The following is a 14,014-nucleotide window of genomic DNA, read 5'->3' as shown; positions in this document are numbered from 1 at the left end:
AGAATCTCTGGACTGGTTGGAGATGCTTTTCTTGTTCATAAGGAGGCCCCCTGACCACACCTGAGCTTATGTTAATAACGTGGCTCAGAGTGGGGCCACCAAGGAGCCTCAGGATGGGGCTGCCCACCAGAAAGACACAGTGACTACAGGGCTGACACTTCCAGCCCCACCCCTACTCTCTGACGACAGAAGGGCCTGGAAATGAGCTCTACAGAAACTCTTAAGCAAGGAGAAACTCGGACTGCTGAGCGCTGGGACGGTGCTCTGCCCAGGGAAGACACGGAAGCCTCCCACACACATTCCCCCAAACCTTGCCCTCTACACTGCCTCCATCTGGATGTTCCTGATTAGTAACGTTCATAATAGCATGAGCCACCTGCCTTTCTGGGGTATGTGAACCATCCTAGTAGATGACCAGACATGAGAGGGGGGTTATGGAACCCCAATTTATAGCCAGTCCATCAAAAGCACAGGTGGCAGGGCCAGCACTGCAGTATAGCAGGTGAAGCTACCACTTGCAGTGCTGGCATCCAATGTGGGCACTGGTTCAAGTCTTGGCTGCTCCACTTCCCATCCAGCTCTCTGCTATGTCCTGGAAAAGCAGCGGAAGATGGCCCAGGTCCTTGGGACCCTGCATCTGTGTGGGAGACCCGGAGGAAGCTCCTGGCTCCTGACTCCTAGCTCTGGATTGACACAGCTCCAGCTGTTGCAGCCACTGGGGGAGTGAACCGGCAGATGAAAGACATGTGCATCTCTGTCTCTCTCTCTCTCTCTCTCTCTCTCTCTCTCTCTCTCTCTCTCCTCTGCCTCTCTGTGACTCTGCCTTTCAAATAAATAAATAAATCTTTAATAAAAAGAAAAAAGCACAGGTGGCCCAGGACTTGTGATGGACATACGAAGCGGGAGCAGTCTCCAGGGACTGAACCCTAAATTTGTTGGGTCTGCACTAACTCAGGTAGTTAGTGTCAGAAGTAAGTTAAAAGGGTGAACACTAGCTGGTATCCAAAGAATCAGAGAATTGATTTTTAGTGTCAGGAAACACCAAAGTATGAACAATTGACTTTGAAGCCCCTGAAGAATTTATTTACATAGATTATATTAAATGTTGGACTGTTACCACTACCAGAATCAGGGCATTTGATCTGGCCTACCTAGAATCCCCACCATAGGGTTCCCCAATAGTGCTTTTATACTTTCTACTAGAAAACTCCTAACAAAGGCTTTGAAATAAAGAAGTCATATGCAAATAAGTACTTGCTGCTTCTCCTGAAACAAGGTATGAATCTAAAACAGAATGTAACTAACTGTGGTATCAAAGCCATGGACACTGTTTGCCTCACCTCTCCAATATTCTAAAGATCCTGTACCTCACAGAAGTGGGTCGTAGAAACCTCATTCATAGCCAGTCAGTCAAAAGCACAGGTTGCCCAGGACTTGCGATTGGCATCCCGTGAGGAGCTGCTGCTTGTCTGGGAAATGGACTGAACAATGGGCCTCTATGACCACCCAATATGGTGTTTCTCATGTTCATTTTAAGTCCTAAGCACTTACTATCATTAATATTTTTGAGAGATGCCTGTTGAATGTCCATTCTCTTTCCGTAGCCTGGCCTCCAGTAACCCTCCAAAGGCAAGCTAATTAATAGTTCCATTCTCCTTTCATTTGTCCACATTGTTCCCTCCTTCTAACGCATTCTCCCTTGACCTGTACCTGTCAATTCCACTCACCCATCAAGGGGCAGTGCGAAAGCTCAGCCAGCATTTCTCCCCTCCTCTGGGCTCCCACAGCACTGTGCTGGCTGGAGACACTCAGGGCATCTGGCCTCCCATACTCCTCCAGACCTCCACACAGTGCCTTCCACCTTGCTTTATAACACAGACCAGATCTGCACACGCATCTCAAATATATGCAAATGCCTTTTGAAAAACACACCACCTCCTGTTACATCCTACCACACACGGTCTCTCTCTGCTGGCCTACTGCGGAGGTGTGTCACAAATTCAACTTCCTCAATTAAGTAACACAGGCTTGAATCATCAGAGTTGTAACTTATTAAAGTCACATTCTGTTAAAATTTTTCATGCTCTTCATAGGGTAGGTGAAACACAGCAGAGATCTGACATTTTTCTAATCTGAGGCTCCCCTTTAAATGATTTCAATGGTTCAAGGAGAACTGCTGTTTTCAAGGAACTTTAAAAGGAAAACAAAAGAAGCAAACTTGACACTGGATAAAAGTGGCAAACATCCTCCTATCTGAAGCATCACGGGCCCACTTACATGGGCTGCACAGTGCTATTCCTTTATATTGTTCTCTACTTTTCAATTTTCTTTCGATGAACAATCACATCTATAGCCAGAAAAATAAAATTTGAGAAGTCAAGAAAGTGTCTAGTACAGTTTGGCAGTTTTTTCATTAAAACGATTTTCAATTGAACAATTTTTTTAAAAATCAACTCTTAACTGCCTGGAAAACCCAGCTATCCTGAATGACTCATTCTCAGACGGGCAGTGTGTGCCCTTCTATGGAAATGGTTCCAGTGCCACATGTTCACAGCACCATGTTATTAAGCCACGTTACTGACTTACCAACTCTGAACCAAGCCCACCGAAGGGCGATTCAGTAAGTTGTCCGGCAGAAGATTAACTTCTCTCATGGTGTTGGCCAGTCGCACAGGAAGTTCCTTTCGGAGAAACATATATGAAGTTTTCTCACATGCATTATCTCTCCCTATTAAGAGATGAGAAATGTTCCATGATTTTACAGTCTAACAGATGGAGAAATACAGCGCTCTCCTGACAGCACAGTTACTACTGATTGAGAAGAGAAATTCAATGATCCTGCAGTCTCCAGATAATTTTTTATCCTTTGAAAAGACAAGTTTTAAGAAAACAACTTAATCAAAAGAGAAAAAGAACATTTATTCCAAGAAATAACCTTCAACGCGTATTTTTTTTTCTTAACACAAATACATTCCCAGTGTTACCAATGGTGATATAAAAGTGACCTGGAATATAATGTGAACTTGTTTTCAAATAAACACTGTGGGAAAACTGCCAAATACAAAAATAGTGCTACAGGTACATCCACTCTTGACCATAGGGGCCTGCAGGAGGCAACAGATTGATTCATTCCACAAACACTTACCTACTATGTATCAGCCTTTTTTTTTTTTTTTTTTTTTTGACAGGCAGGGTTAGACAGTGAGAGAAAGAGACAGAGAGAAAGGTCTTCCTTCCGTTGGTTCACCCCCCAAATGGCTGCCATGGCCGGTGCACTGCGCCGATCCGAAGCCAGGTGCTTCCTCCTGGTCTCCCATGGGGGTGCAGGGCCCAAGCACTTGGGCCATCCTCCACTGCACTCCCGGGCCACAGCAGAGAGCTGGCCTGGAAGAGGGGCAACTGGGACTAGAACTGGCACCCCGACCGGGACTAGAACCCGGTGTGCCGGCGCCACAGGCAGAGGATTAGCCTAGTGAGCCACGGCACCAGCCGAATCAGCTCTTTCTTAAGCTCCTCCCAATGTGTTTCTTTAGCGACCATAGCTCTGCCATTCTGGAAGCTCCAGGATTCCCAGTGGGGGCTCTAACTCAGACTCAGGCCCATTGTCTGTGCCAGCAAAACCAGCTCCCGGTGCACTGACGCAGGGCTATCTGCTATGGCGTGTCCCAGAGGGGAAGGCATAGTGGGGACTATGAAGAAGGCAGTCAGGGAGCCCTTTGGAAACTGCCCTGAGTTGGCTGTACAGAAAATTTACAAACACAGGACACAATGAGAAAAGCTGCCTGGCCCCTGAAAGAGAAACCCTAAGCCCTTTCGCCTGCCGCAGCTGCCACATGGCCAGAACAGTTCTGAGATTGAGATTGGTCTGGCCTACAACCGGTTGCCAGCCCTGCTGTAAACTTGATGGTGTCTGGCAGGTAGAAGGCATGATAGGAAGCACATGAGCTCTGGAGAAAAACTATCCTCCTGCCCCAACTCTCCCACTTTGGGGTGGTAAACATTCAGTAAGTTTTACAGCTCTGAGCCTCAGCTGCCCATCTGAATCTGGAAAGTGCAGCTCAAACTCTAGCTTCTGTGCAGACTAAATGTGGTAACTGTTTATGGAGTCTGACATGGAAAAAGTACTCCATCAGCACTAGTCCTTTTACGCTCTGTGATACGAGTCCATCCCACCTCCCAGGCCCTAGCCAGACCAGCCCCCTGATGCTTTATGCTCCCTGGGCCAGGCCCAAGAGGGACACAGAGCTCATCAAACACTTTCCTCCTCCAAACTCTCTTTATTCTTCCCTATGTGATGAAGGCTGCAAAACAGAGATTCAGAAGTAAATGCAATTTTCATACTCTCCCAGTCATGTTAGTGAAATAGAAGAAAGTTCCCTGGGGCCAGCACTGTGGCGTAGCGGGTAAAGCCGCTGCCTGCAGTGCCAGCATCCCATATGGGTGCCGGTTTGAGTCCTGGCTGCTCCACTTCCAACCCAGCTCTCTGCTATGGCCTGGGAATGCAGTAGAAGATGGCCCAAGTCCTTGGGCCCCTGTACTCACGTGGGAGACCTGGAAGAAGCTCCTGGCTTCTGGGTTCGGATCGGCACAGCTCCAGCCATAGAGGACATTTGGGGAGTGAAACACTGGATGGAAGACCTCTCTCTTTCTCTGCCTCTCAATAGTTCTGCCTTTCAAATAAATAAATAAATCTTTAAAAAAAATAAAGATCTAGTAAAAATGACTGAAATAGCTCTTTAAAAATAAAAGAAATTTACCATGCCTTTAATATATTATCACTCTGGCCTGCCTTCAGCAAGAATCCAGTTGAGTTGGTCCAGCAAAGTCCCCTAGCTGTGATGTTTCCTTTTAGCAATTTTTCACCCACTAACGACACTGCTCTTTTGCGATCTACCTCCATGCATCCTTGTTGCATTCAGGGTTGAACTCCATCTCCCTCCCCTACTGCAAATTCCCCACTGCAGTGGTCCCTCTTGAATAAAATCTTCCTTATCTCAAACAATGGTTTCTCAATAGGGAAAAAGTGCAAGAACGCTATGGAGCTGAATGGTACCTAACAGTATCTATATGAGTTCATGATTAAAAAAATCTGATTTTTTGGGGGGGTTGCATAGTAAAAGTTTGCATGCTTAAACTGCCAAGTCCATAGCCAACAACAGGTTAGACGCACAATACTAGGGTAGGCAGGGAGGGCTGGGAGCAGCCAGAGCAGGTTGGCAGGTCAACAGTCCTTCACTATGTAACAGAATACTATAGTCAATCTAGCTTCAGTCAAATCCATGAACATTCACACTGAATAGGATAAAGACTATCTTCCCAAGCTAGTTCAACACATGTTTTGTCACAGAATGAGATTTGCCACCAAACATATGAAAAAGAAATTAAATTTATATTGCCTTTTAGACCTCAGAATTCAGATAAGGGGCTCTGGTCCTATGGAATGATAATGACAAGAGCAAGTGCTGGAATTAGACTTGAGTTTGAAATTTGCCTGGAGCACTTATAAGCTTCATGCATGTGGGCAAGAGTCTTTACACCTGCTAAACCTCAGTGTAACCAACTATAAAAAAGAACAGTATCTACTTTGCAGACCTTTGATGGGGTTCAAAATGTACTTAACCTTGAATACTAACACATTCTGAAAGCTTAGAGGGGAGCTCATTATTTAGCAATCACTAACGATGCCAGGGATGATCTGGCAGAACAGCCTGAAGCCATGGGATGCAAGAGCAAATTGGGGCTGGCACTGCAGCTCACCAGGCTAACTCTCCACCTGCAGCACCAGCACACCGGGTTCTAGTCCTGGTCAGGGCGCCGGATTCTGTCCCAGTTGCTCCTCTTCCAGGCCAGCTCTCTGCTGTGGCCAGGGAGTGCAGTGGAGGATGGCCCAGGTTCTTGGACCCTGCACCCCATGGGAGACCAGGAGAAGCACCTGGCTCCTGCCTTCGGATCAGCGCGGTGCGCCGGCCACAGCGGCCATTGGAGGGTGAACCAACGGCAAAGGAAGACCTTTCTCTCTGTCTCTCTCTCTCTCTCTCTCACTGTCCACTCTGCCTGTCAATAAATAAATAAATAAAAATAAAAAAGAGCAAATTGGCTGACACTTGGTCAGCACTGAGAATGTGACCACATAGTTTAGGGTCATTGTGATCTCTTGGGCTCATTTGATGAGTCTACATAATTAGAGAGAGGATGAAACATGCAAAGTCGAAGACAACCAAATTTCAGGAAGCATTTCACCCTACCCTCCTTGGATTTATCAAACTGCTCAAAACACGTATGGATAGAAACTTCATCTGTCTCTCTATCCCTCACAATATCTATTATAGTGCTACACACACACACACACACATACACACACATATATAATAGACAATACTTCTAGAAGTTTGTATTTTTTTAAAAAGACTAGCTGAAAAATCTGCAGGTTTGACTCCTACATTATAATTTAGCTTTAGGGACAAATTCTTTGTACTCTGATACCTTAATTATACATCAGCTTAAACAGGATAAGTCTTTTTTAGTCAGTTAATTAGTGAACCTAAAAATAAATATGAAATGACTGATTTTTGTAACTTTTCTGTGGCTTTCCTCATATACACTGAAAGTGTTTCACCCTAGGTGTTAATACTGGATACTTAGCTTAAAACAAAGGGCTCTAACAATCTTTTTAATAATAAACTTACTCAGAAAAGTATGGTTTTAAATGAAGGTCCTCTCAAAAAGATACCGTTTTTCTAAGTCTTCTACCATACTGAGTATCTTCCAGTTTTATTCTTTCCAGTTATTCGCCTTCATTTTTCCCCACTTCCTTAGCTTGTCTACATTCCTTAATTTTGATTTTCTATTTTCATTCAGCATTTTTCCATACACTTCATCTTATTACAATTTTCCAACGACATTTTCCCTTGTATCAGTCCAGAAGATGACAAAGACAGAAGGGAGGTGGTTTGGAAAAATCTGACTCAGTGGACATAAATAAGTCATTAGCTTAAAAACACTCATGTATGTCTTCAGTTTCTCTTCCTAATTTCAGAACCCTTTAATTTTCTTCTCTTTCTGTTTGGTTTTATACTTTGCCTTTTAATTGGAAGTTGCAGACAGTTACTACACCATGCAAAAGGCATGAGCTGCTCAGTCTAGAGGTTCCATAGAGCTTTACATTCACCAAGAATAGGATGAGCAGATACAGAAATACAAATGACTTTGGACTGAACGCAGGGAGCCCTCCCTATGGTGAGACCAGGATGTGGCCAGGAGCATCTGACTAGTCACCTGGTTTCCACAGTGGCCAGTATTTCTGGCAAGTCTTTAATCCTATTTTTGATTAATTCACAGAAAGTAGAAAAAAGTTTCAGTTAATGAAGTCACCTGAAAATAAGTATCTTATAATTAAGGCAGAGGGCTGAAGACACACTGAGGCTCTTCAAAATTCTGTGGAAAAAAACGCACATGAAGGGCCAGCACTGTGGCTCAGCAGGTTGAAGCTGCAGCCTTCAGCTCCAGCATCCTATATGGGTGTTGGTTCGAGTCCCGGCTGCTGAACTTCTGCTCCAGCTCGCTGCTAATGCACCTGGGAAAGCAATGGAGTACGGCCCAAGTGCCTGGACCCCTGCATCCACATGGGAGACCTGGAAGAAGCTCCTAACTTCAACCTGGCCCAGGACTGATCATCGCAGCCATTTGGGAAGTGAACCAGAAGATAGAAGATCTCTCCCTCTGTTTCTCCTTCTCTTCCTCTGTAACTCCCTTCTCAAATAATCTTTGAAAAAAGAAATAAAGAAAAATACACATTAAGAAACTATGAAAGTATTTCAAAAAAGTTTTACATCAAAATACACTTATATTTTAATACCATTTCCTACGAACTTTTAAAAGTCTCCTTGCATTTTGTGTTCTCTTCCATCAACAAGAAACAATGCCACCCAAAATGTGGAGAGGGAGAGGGAGAATCTGAAGGCCATCTTTGTGCACATCTTTCAACTTTCCCACTCACTGGGGTGGTTTGGGAGACGTTGTAATGGGATAAAGGAGTACAAAAGGAGAGCAATACGTGGGGAAATCACTAGCAAGGCAGTAAAGGCAACAGAATGAACCACTTCATTCCGATAATGTTTTTTGTTAATACTGTCAACTAAATGAGTTTGCAATATATTAACCATGTTAAAATGGGCAAAATATAAATGAGAAATAGGATTTTAGCAGTAACTTTTAAAATTTACCTATTTCATTCTGTTTGAAAGGCAGAGAGAAAGAAACAAAGAGAGAGAGAGAGAGAGAGAGAGAGAGAGATCTTCCATCCACTGGTTCAGTTGCCAAATGCCAACAACAGCCAGGGCAGGGCCAAGCCAAAGCCAGGAACCCAGAACTACATCTGGGTCTCCCACATGGAAGGCAAGGACCCAAGTATTTGCTAATTTTAAAATGTATTAGAATGAAACTGACATCTTATGACTTGATTACTGTTTATAGCCCTTGTCTATATGCCTGTGGAACAGTGGTCTTTATACATTTTACTTGTTGAACATTATGGATAGCGCTGCATTAAGCCTGTGTTTATAAAGTAAACTGAAATTCTGTTATTGCAAAAATTAGAGGAGAAAAACTTGACTCTCACTGGGATTAAACATGACAATAGGTCTGATCTGATTTCATCATCATTTAAAAAAATCATCTATTATTTTTCACTTTATGTTTCTGTGTGGGAGCAAACTGTTGAAATCCCTACTTAATGTATACTAAGCTGATCTTCTGTATATTAAGATAATCGAAAATGAATCTTGATGTGAATGGAAGGGGAGAGGGAGTGGGAAAGGGGAGGGTTGCGGGTGGGAGGGACAGTATGGGGGGGAAGCCATTGTAATCCATAAGTTGTACTTTGGAAATTTATATTCATTAAATAAAAGTTAAAAAAAATTAAAGGAGAAAAAAGGAAGGAAAGAGAGGAGATGGAGGGAAGTATGGTTATTTTCTTAGAATTGTATCTATGAGACACATGAAACCTGTTATCTTTATATTAATAACAAATCTTAAAAAATTATTTAGAAGAAGCTCTTTTAAGAAAGTAATATATCAGAAATATCTTCACAGTTCGGTACAGTTCAGTTCAGCTTCTTAATTCTTTTTAAATTTTTAATTTTTTTTATTTGAAAGGCAGAGACACAGAAATCTCACATTCACTGGCTCACTCTACAACACGCAAATTTCACACTTCGTTTTGAATTACTATTGCTTAGTCTTGCTTAGTCTTGCCAGAACTAATTACTTTTATCTAAAATTCAATGTTTCCAAAATATTGAAATCTTCTAAATAAAATTGGAGAAAAAAAAAGAGCTTCTACAGGAATGGGCATTTGGTACAGGGTTAAAGACACCACTTGGGACTCCTGTATCCTATATTAGAATACCTGCATTTGAATCCTGGCTCTCCCAGTACCAGCTCCCCACTAATGTGCACCCTGGGAGGCAGCAGGGGATGGCTCAAGTGGTTGGGCTCCTGCCACCCACATGGGAGGTCCAGATCAAGTTCTCAGTTCCTGGTTTCAGCCTGGCACAGCCCTGGCTGTTCGTGGGCAGACTTCTAGTTCATTCTCTGGTTGGTACCCAGCCAGCTCTACCTGGCACTCCTGCCCTCTATTGGTTACTGTGTTGCTGAGGTGGGAGCCCCTCCTGGACTCTGTGGCACCTTGTTCAGCAGCCTGCTCAGCCACAGTGGTTCAGGCATGAGCTCTATAACTCAGCAGCCAGGGGTCATTCAGAGAACTGTGAATGCCCACTTTCATGACTATACCAATGATGAATTCCCCAAGTGTAACAGCTGCATCAGGGTTATTAGCAGGACACCCTTATGCTTAGGACACATCTAGATTAATGATGCTTGTAACTTACTCTCAAGTGGTTCAGAAAAACAAAGTGTGAGAGAGGGAAGAAGGGTGAGAATGAGGGAGGAAGACAAGGATAAGAATGGAAAAAAAAAAAGGGAAAAGATAAAGCAAGAACGGCAAAGTAACTGGTGAACCCAGGTGTTGCACATGGGTGTTAACTATAGCAGTCCTTTTTAAAAAGATTTATTTAGGGGCTGGTGCTATGGTGTACTAGGTTAAGCTTCTGCCTGCAGTGCCGGCATCCCACGTAGGAGCTGCTTCAAGTCTCAGCTGTTCCATTTCTGATCAAGCTCTTTGCTAACAGCCTGGGAAAGCAGTGGAAGATGTCCACATGGTTAACCCAGAAAAAGCTCCTGGCTCTTGGCTTCAGATCAGCCCAGCTCAGGCCCTGCGGCCATTTGGGGAGTGAACCAGTGGCTGGAAGATTCTCTCTCTCTCTCTCTGTCTCTCTCTCTCTCTCTCTCTCTCTCTCCCTCCCTCTCTCTCTCTCTCTCTCTCTCTCTCTCTTCCTGTCTCTCCCTGTCTGTCTGTAACTCTGCCTTTCAAATAATTAAATCTTTTTTTAATAAAAATAAAAACTAAAAAAACCAATAAATTCCGGCAAGGATGTGGGGCAGAGTTACAGAGAGGAATAGACAGAGAGACACACAGAGAGAAGTCTTCCATCTGCTGGTTCACTCCCCAAGACAGCTAGGGCTGTCCCAGGACAAAGCCGCACTCCCAGGTGCATCAGCAGGGAGCTGGATCAGAAGTGAAGCAGCACCCATGTGGGATGCCAGCATCACAGACAGGAGCTTAACCCGCTGTACCATAGTGTTGGCCCTAACTATGATATTCTTGCAACTTATTCTAAAAGTCTGAAATTTCTCCAAGTGGTTGAGAAATGGAGACACTGAAAATAACCTAAATATACCATGATACAGAAAAACTAAAATATATTACAATACTATATATTTATATGGAGAAATATGTAGCTCTTAAAAGGCATGTTCTTGAAGAAAAGATTTCTAAAAACAAAGTCTTCCTGTAACTGGCACCATTCTATTCTAAACTAAATACAAAAATTTCATATAATATATACCAAAACATGCAGATATTCTATTTATTTATTTATTTTTTTATTTTTTGACAGGCAGAGTAGACAGTGAGAGAGAGAGAGACAGAGAGAAAGGTCTTCCTTTTGCCGTTGGTTCACCCTCCAATGGCCACCACGGCTGGCGCACTGCGGCCGGTGCACTGCACTGATCTGAAGGCAGGAGCCAGGTGCTTATCCTGGTCTCCCATGGGGTGCAGGGCCCAAGCACTTGGGCCATCCTCCACTGCACTCCCTGGCCACAGCAGAGAGCTGGCCTGGAAGAGGGGTAACCGGGACAGAATCCGGCGCCCCGACCGGGACTAGAACCCGGTGTGCCGGTGCCGCAAGGCGGAGGATTAGCCTAGTGAGCCGTGGCGCCGGCCCAGATATTCTTAATGGGGCTTGAAGCCCATGGTAGCTTCATAGAATGATTTCTGTTCTTATGATAGGAAAAGAAGATACAGAGTGACCGTGACAGGATTCTCGATTAAGGGAGGCAAGGGTTACAGAATCCTTATCTGAAATGCATCTGTGCCTGTGCTGAGGAGAAATAAGTAATGCACACTAGTACCTTGATACTCTTTCTTCACGAATTTGGTTAGCTTGCTTTTTAGAAGCAGTTATCTCAGGACCTGCGCTGTGGCGTGGCGGGTTAATGCCCCGGCCTGAAGCGCTGGCATTTCATATGGGCGCTGGGTCAAGACCCAGCTGCTCCATTTCCAATCCAGCTTTCTGCTATAGCCTGGGAAATCAGTAGAAGATGGCCCAAGTCCTTGGGCCCCTGCACCTGCGTGGGAGATCTGGAAGAAGCTCCTGGCTCCAGACTTCGGGATTAGCACGGCTCCAGCCATCGTGGCCAACTGGGGAGTGAACCATTGGATGGAAGAACACACTCTCACTGTCTCTCTCTATATATACCTCTCCTCTTTCAAATAAATAAATAAATCTCTATAAAAAAGATTTTTTTAAAAAAAGAAGCATATATCTCTTGAAACAAGACAAGTGAGAAGTCTATCACCTCTGTATACCAGATAAAACCAAGGCAAGCTGTTAACAGATATCGTTGTAGGCCCAGAACTTGTTCCCTGTGCTTGGGCAACCCCTCCACTATTGCCCCACTCATTGAGTTCTATATCCTCTGAGTCCCAAATAAGAGATGAAAAAGGAAATGTAACAACTGTTACCATAGAAATAAAAAGAATTATCAGGAATTAATACAAACAAATTTATGCCAACTAAATGGAAAATCTAGAAGAAATGGATGAACACATTTATTATTCCTGGACACATACAATCAACCAAATTGAGTCAGGAAGACATAAAACCTAAACAGATCAATAACCAAAGTGGAGACTAGATCAGTAATAAAGACCCTTCCGTCCCCCCAAAAAATAGCCCAGGACCAGATGTCTTCACTATTGAATTCTACCAGATTTTAAAAGAACTAAATCCAATTCTCAAACTATTCAAAACAACTGAAAGGTAGAGAAACCTCCCAAACTCTATGAGGCCACCATCACCTTAATTCCTAAACCAAAAAAATATACAACAGAGAAAGAGAACTACAGACCAATATCCCTGATGAACATAGATGCAAAAATCCTCAACAAAATTCTAGCCAATCAAATCTAACAACACATCAGAAAGATCATTCATGTGGACCATGTGGGATTTATCCCTGGTATGCAGGCATGGTTCAGCATTCACAAATCAATAAATGTGATACATCAAATTAACAAACTGAAAAAAACCCTATGATTATCTCAACAGATGCAGAGAAAACATTTGATAAAATATAACATCCTTTCATGATGAAAACCTTCAGCAAATTAGGTATGAAGGAACATTCCTCAACATAATCAAGGTAACTTATGACAAACCCACAGCCAGCATCTTACTGAATGGAGAAAAATTGGAAGCATTTCCACTAAGATCCAAAACCAGACAAGGATGCGTATTTTCACCACTGCTATTCAATACAGTCCTGAAAGTTTTAGCCAGATCTATTAGGCAAGAAAAAGAAATCAAAGGGATACAAACTGGGCAGGAAGAAGTCAAACTATCCCTATTTGCAGAAGACATGATCCTATATATAGAGGATCCAAGACTCCACTAAGAGACTATTGGAATTCATGAAAGAGTTTGGTAAAATGACAGGATATAAAATCAACACACAAAAATCAACAGCCTTTGCATACACAGACAATGCCATGGCTGAGAAAGAACTTCTAAGATCAATCCCATTCACGATAGCTACAGCAAAAAGTAAATACCTTGGAATACATTTAACCAAGGAGGTGAAATACCTCTACAATGAAAATTACAAAACATTAAATAAAGAAATAAAAGACACAAATAATGGAAACATCTTCCATGTTTATGGACTGCAAGAATTAATATCATTAAAATGTCCATACTACCAAAAGCAATCTACAGATACAATGTGATCTCAATCAAAATACCAACAACATCCTTCCCAAATCTAGAAAATGATGCTAAAATTGATATGGAAACACATGAGACCCTGAATAACTAAAGTAATCTTTTACAACAAAAACAAAGCCGGAGGCCTCACAATACCAGATTTCAAGACATACTACAGGGCATTTATAATCAAAACACCCCAGTACTGGCACAAAACTAGACATATAGACCAATGGAATACAATAAAAACTCCAGAAATCAATCCATGAAACTACAACCAACTTATCTTTGAGAAAGGAGCTAAAATCAGTCCCTGGAGCAAAGACAGTCTCTTCAACAAATGGTGCTGGGAAAACTGGATCTCCACATGCAGAAGTATGAAACAAGACCCCTATCTTATACCTTATACAAAAGAAAAAAAAAACTCAAAATGGATGAAAAATCTAAATCTGTGACCAGATACCATCAAATTAGTAGAGGGGAACATGGGGGAAACTCTGCAAGACATTGGCTTAGGCAAACACTTCTCGTAAAAGACCCTTGAAGTATAGGCAGTCAAAGCCAAAATTGAAAAATGGGATTACATCTAGTTGAGAAGCTTCTGCACTGCAAAACAAACACTCAGCAAAGTC

General features: G+C 42.9%; 1 protein-coding gene across 1 annotated transcript in view; it reads right to left on the bottom strand.

Moving 5' to 3' along the window:
* PDK3 (pyruvate dehydrogenase kinase 3) overlaps positions 1 to 14,014 on the bottom strand; it is a gene marked incomplete in the record, with an annotated part of 102,542 nt that overhangs the window by 68,613 nt on the left and 19,915 nt on the right. Inside the window, 1 exon segment of the mRNA XM_070067217.1 lies at positions 2,587 to 2,728. Within this exon segment, the coding sequence (XP_069923318.1) occupies positions 2,587 to 2,728 (142 nt within the window).

This window comes from Oryctolagus cuniculus, chromosome X, assembly GCF_964237555.1.
Source record: "Oryctolagus cuniculus chromosome X, mOryCun1.1, whole genome shotgun sequence".
In the NCBI taxonomy this organism is placed as follows: Eukaryota; Metazoa; Chordata; class Mammalia; order Lagomorpha; family Leporidae; genus Oryctolagus; species Oryctolagus cuniculus.
The sequence above is the reverse complement of the archived record's forward strand: the minus strand, read 5'-3'. Positions and strand labels throughout refer to the sequence as shown.